At 43.4% G+C, this 5516-nt stretch overlaps 1 protein-coding gene across 1 annotated transcript; it reads right to left on the bottom strand.

The window, feature by feature from the left end:
• Positions 1–646: 646 nt before the first annotated feature.
• On the bottom strand, positions 647–1119 carry LOC113455963 (interferon omega-1-like). Its single transcript, XM_026778885.1, is given in 3 exon segments — positions 647–758; positions 760–840; positions 1010–1119. Coding segments are annotated over 3 exon segments (303 nt in total).
• Positions 1120–5516: the final 4397 nt, after the last annotated feature.

Below are 5516 nucleotides of genomic sequence, written 5' to 3'. Positions count from 1 at the left end.
TGAGGCTGGAGGGGCTGGGGCCCTGCGATGCTGGCCAGAGCAGTTCTTGTGACAGAGGAACCCTGTTCCATCTTTTCTAGTACTTGTTCCCAAGGTTCTCGGAAATTCTCTTTTGGGCAAGCAGAACAGACTGCAATGCTCCACCAATAACCACTGTTCTGGGGTAGCTCTGAAGAACTCAGTAGAAATAACATTGACTGCTTCGTTTCTAAGAACGCATGTGTTGGTTTAATATAACAATCCAATGATTATTCCAGTCCCGTTTACATTTGAGAAACGTAGTTCCACAGGACTGAGGTGAGTCATCCCAGAGCACACTTACGAACCCCACTGGGTGGCGTTTTGATGCAAAAATCTTAAGGCGTGGGTTGAATGATTTCATAACTTCGTAACCGGGAATTCTTGGAGTTTTGGGTTGTTTGGATTTGGGTTTTTGAGACGAGGTCAACCTATGCGTCCTGGCTGGCCTTGAAGTCAGTCGGCCTGCTGCTGCCTCTGGAGCGCTGGGATTATTTCTGTGAACAGTCGCTTTAAGTCCAAATGTGTATGGTTATTAAGTTATTTCTCTTGATAATTTTATCAGTGGTTGCAGCTCTGCATTCTCAGCCTCCCGTGCAGCTCTCCTGATTTCTACAGTGACAATCTCTCAGGCACACCCGCTGTGTTTCTTCGCTCCCAGGCAGAGATGGGATCTCTGGAAGTATTTCTTTAAGGCCACTTTCACATGCTCAGTAGCCAAGGCAGATTCTTGCTCTCCCAACTTCTGCCAAACTGGTCTCCAGGTGTTCCAGCTGCTGATGGAGTACAGTTCTGAGTTTACCCAGGTCACAGAGGAGCACTCTGTGTGGAAGAAGAGGTCGAAGATGCTGCAGTATCCCGTGGGTGACTGAGGTGGCCTAGGACTTCTGGATCTAGCTGTCACTCACTGTGTCTCAGAGGAACCAGAAGTTTTTTCCCTCTTTCAGACACTAGAGAGAGAACGATTCTCCTCATTTTGGCCCAAGAGCACAAAGGTTTCCTGCTAAGCATGGGGGAATTCTGAGACAGGTCACAAGCCAGAGATCCAAGGCCATTGCTGCACACCACTGGGGTGGCAAGGAGAGGGAGCAGGAGGATCATGGGGGAAAGATGCTGTTAGCCTGGCTGAACCGGACCTCGGTGAACTTTGGACCTTAAGTTCTCTGAGGACATTCTGTGCGTGCATTGTTCTTAAGTAGGTAACCAAGAATGTTCATTTTATGAACGTTTATCTTAACTTTCACTTCTTTTTTTTTCATTTCTATTTGTGTAATTTCCATACTATCTAACAAGATATCCAAAGGCGAGACTGTTAACTTTATAATAGAAGTTAGTTTTTCCAGTGAACTTTGGACAGACCAATCCAAATAGACTCTTAGTCAACAGTGAGAACTGTTTGGCTCCAACTCAGAAATACTTACGTGGATCAAACAATCAGGGACTTGCATACAGGGGCTCTTTTTTAAAAATTAATTAATTATCACACATTTCTTTTTTAGGGACAATTTCTTTTTTAGTTCTGTACCACCATTTTCACTCTCCTTCCTTTTAAGAGAAAGCCAGGCTTCCTCACACCTATGGGTTGCTATATTTGCCTGAGGCTTTACCAAGCCAACCATGCCCAATAAACCCTTCAGAGTAAAGGATATGGCTTGATTCATTACTTGACTCAGCAGAGGCTGAGTGTGAGCAGTGAATGAGCTTCTTTGGCATTCCCCAGAACAAGTCTGTGCTGGCCTATGTGACTGCCACATGGGCCCACAAGTCAGTGTTAATGTACACATCACCCTTTCTGCCCACCACTGAGGGCTGCGGTACCCCTCCGGGTGTGGCAATCATCCTTGGACCATCCGACTCCCTTCTGGGGCTCACTGCTGAGATTCTAGTTCTAACATCATGTCCCCAACCCCACCTCACTCCTTCATCTCTTTCCTCGGGGCTAAAGTGACAAAGCATCCCTAGCCCACACTTGCTAGACTCCCTTTCAGAGACAAGGCTTTCCCACATCTCCATGACCACAGTACTCTTTATGAAGGAAGAGGTGCTTCTTTATAAAATAGGAAGCTCCCAAGGTCTTTGCTCTCTTGGTTGGGTGCTTTAATGAAAGGCCTTAGCTCTCAGTGGTGAACTGCTGTCCAGATGCATACATATCAAAAGTATCAACAGTCCCTCAGGTGAGGACAGCAGATGTTTGTACCATCTTTATATCATTTAGTAGCAAACTAATTATTATATTCTCAAACATAAATTTTGTTTCCAACTCTAACACCATTGAACCCTTGTCATCCTCAAATTTTCTGATTTGGCAATGGAATTTATTGATTGAGGTTCTCCTTCACCAAAAGTTTAGGTCACATACTCGGCTTGACTTTATTGTTTTTGCTTTATTGTCTGTGACCACTCTGGTACTAAAGTGGGTTGCAGGATAATTTAAGGTGTAACACATTTCACTTCTTTATGGTTTTTAATTCTAGATTTAAACTGTCACAAGAGAAGAATTTTATACCTTATCTTTTGGTGATAGTTTATTGGAAAAGGTGTAGTTTGCTCATCTGGTATTACCTTGTACTTCATTCAGAGGTTGGAATTCAACCACAGGAAGTCAAAGAAGGTGGTAGCAGTGATTGTGTGTGTGTGTGTGTGTGTGTGTGTGTGTGTGTGTTTACCTCTATACTTTTTAAGACACAGAATTTTTGTTTGAGATGGAGTCTCACTATATTGCCCAGCCTGGCCATGAACTCACATTTCACATACCTTGGTCTTCTAGGTATTGGGATACAGCCTTGCCCTTCCAAATTTAGCTAAGATAAAAAGATTTTTAAATTTCTCATTTCCTCTTCTCGAGAAAGTAAAGCTCCATAGCTATTTGTTGACAAAGTGAAAACAGATGTGAGCCCACATGTCATAAAAGTGGAAGAGAAGTTACTTCTTGAAAAAAAAATCTCCAGGTGTTAGAAAAAAAATGAGGGATAGGTATTGTAGAGGGAAAGAAAGAAGGTTATTCCCGACAGGAATGGGGAAAGAAAGAAGGTTATTCCTGACAGGAATGAAGTTGGAAGATGTCTGTTTCTGAGAGAGGCACAAAGAAGAGCCACCCTCAGGGTCTTATCAGCCCCAGCCTTCTAAGACCTGCCAGCTGATGTTCTTCGGGTTAATCCAGCTGTGATGATCTCTGGGGATAAAAACAACCACATCACAAAAGACTGACAACCTGACTCCAGTCACTGGAGCACTAACCCAGAGAAAGGGAATAATCCCATCTAGTGAATTGTTCATTCAGGCAACGAAAATGCCATCTCGAGATGAAGAATAGAATCAGGAGAAAGGAAGTCTAATGCTCTGAAACCCTTTTTAAAAGAAATTGTATTTATTCTTCTCTCATACAATATATTCCAACCTGCAATTTCCCCTTCCTCCACTCCTCCCAGTTTCCCCTCCCCTCTTTTCCAGGCCCATTTTCCCCACCCCATCATCCCCCCAGAAAAGAGCAGCCCTCCCAGGGCATCAACCAAACACAGTCACAACAAAACACAGTAAGATCAGGCACAAACCCTCACGCCAAGACTGAGCAAGGTGACTTAGTAGGAGGGAAGGTGTCCCGAGACCAGGTAAAATGTCAGAGATACCCCACTCCTACTGTCTAGAGTCCCCATAAAACACCAAACCAACAGCCATAACATTGCAGAGGGCCTAATATAGACCCATGGAGGCGCCATGATTGCTGCTTCATGTCTGTGTGTCCCCATGAGCCCTGCTTAGTTGACTCTTTCCCAGTGTCCTCAACTCCTCTGGGTCCCCAAATTCCTCTTCCCCCCTCTTAATTTACTCCTAACATAATAATAATGCTGTTTTAAAATGATAATAGAAAAAAAATGTATTTCATATTCATTGTGAGTCATCACTGGTCTCAAATCCTTGAAAAGGTTAAGGCAATATTATCAACAACACTATTGTGAATGACACTCATTTGGCAACTTTTTGGGCAAAACATACAAATACATCTGTAATCAGTATCTTAGGGAGGACTGAGATAAAGCTTCTCTGGAAGGACCTATCAGACCATGTGGAAAATAGAAATGGGTATGAGAGCATGAGCCAAAGAAGCTGCAACAAGGGATCAGAGCGGAGAAGGGGAGCTTCAACAGCAAACGACCCCAACCCAACTTCACTGTTGTTTATTGTTTGTGTAGATTCAGGGTTGTGATGGAAGTGAATAGAACTGCCTGTGTGGTAAGGAAAAGTATACCACCTATTTACAAGTACGATATTCGTTATTCTTTGAGAATTCCATCAATGCACATAATGTATTTATATCATATTCATCTCCCACTTCTCCCCTTCAAATCCTCCCAGTTCCTCCCCTCCATGCACCCTTCACAACTTTCTATCTTCTGTTGATTTGGTAACCCACTGCTGCCCATATATGCATGGGCGTGGGGCCACACACATAGAAGGGGCCACACATCTAAAGAGAGCTGACCTTTATCTAGAAGACATCCATTGCAAACAGCTCTTTAGTTAACCCTGGAGTATATGCGCCACTCACCCAGCCACACTGTTTTGTTTGAGCTTGTGCAGCTTCTGTGCAGGCGTCCCAGCTGCCGTGAGTTCATGAATTCAACCCTTCTGCCACAGCCAGAGAACATTGTTCTGCCTCAGTCCTCTGAATTCTGGCTCTCGCACTCTCTCCAGCCCCTCTTCAGAGATGTTGCCTGAGACTTCCCATCAGTGGCTGAGCATTCTACAGGACATTTATTCTCTGTGTTTTACCCAGTTGTGAGCTTAGGTGTTAGCTGCCATCCACCGCACAAAGATGCTTCTATGATTGATATGGGAGGTGCTGTATGCTGTGAATATATTTTATTGTCATTGGTTAATAAAGAAACTGCTTTCAGCCAATGGCTTAACAAAGTAAAGCCAGGCTGAAATAGGTATATATAGAGAGAGTAGGCAGAGTCAGAGAGAAGCCATGAGCTGCCTGCAGGAGACAGACACACCAAAACCTTGCCAGGAAGCCACAGCCCTGTGGAGATACCCAGATTAATAGAAATGGCTTAATTTAAGATATAAGAGTTAGCTAGAAATATGCTTAAGCTATTGGCCTAACAGTATCGCAATTAATACAGATTACAGTGTAATTATTTCAGGAATCTGGGCAGCTGGAAAACGAACAAGAAGATTCCCCCAACGTATAATGAAAGCTGAGCCTACACTAACGTATTGGTAGAAATACAAATTCAGAAGTACCTTAGTTACTTTTATATTGTTGTGATAAAAGACCAGAACCAAAGGAAACTTAAAGCAAGAAGACCCTTTTTGGCTATGTTTCCCAAGTGATGGGAATCTATCATGATGGAATGCAGACAGGAGCAGGAAGCTGAGAGTTTACACAGTTTACCTTATTGGGAAGCAGAGACAGCAAACTGAAAGTGACCAACAACTTAAGAGGAAGTATCCAATACCAGGCACTGGGCTTTTTTTTTTAAAAAAAAAAAACC

This window comes from Microtus ochrogaster, chromosome 1 (assembly GCF_000317375.1).
Source record: "Microtus ochrogaster isolate Prairie Vole_2 chromosome 1, MicOch1.0, whole genome shotgun sequence".
Classification (NCBI taxonomy): domain Eukaryota; kingdom Metazoa; phylum Chordata; class Mammalia; order Rodentia; family Cricetidae; genus Microtus; species Microtus ochrogaster.
This window is presented reverse-complemented; position numbering and strand designations above follow the sequence as displayed.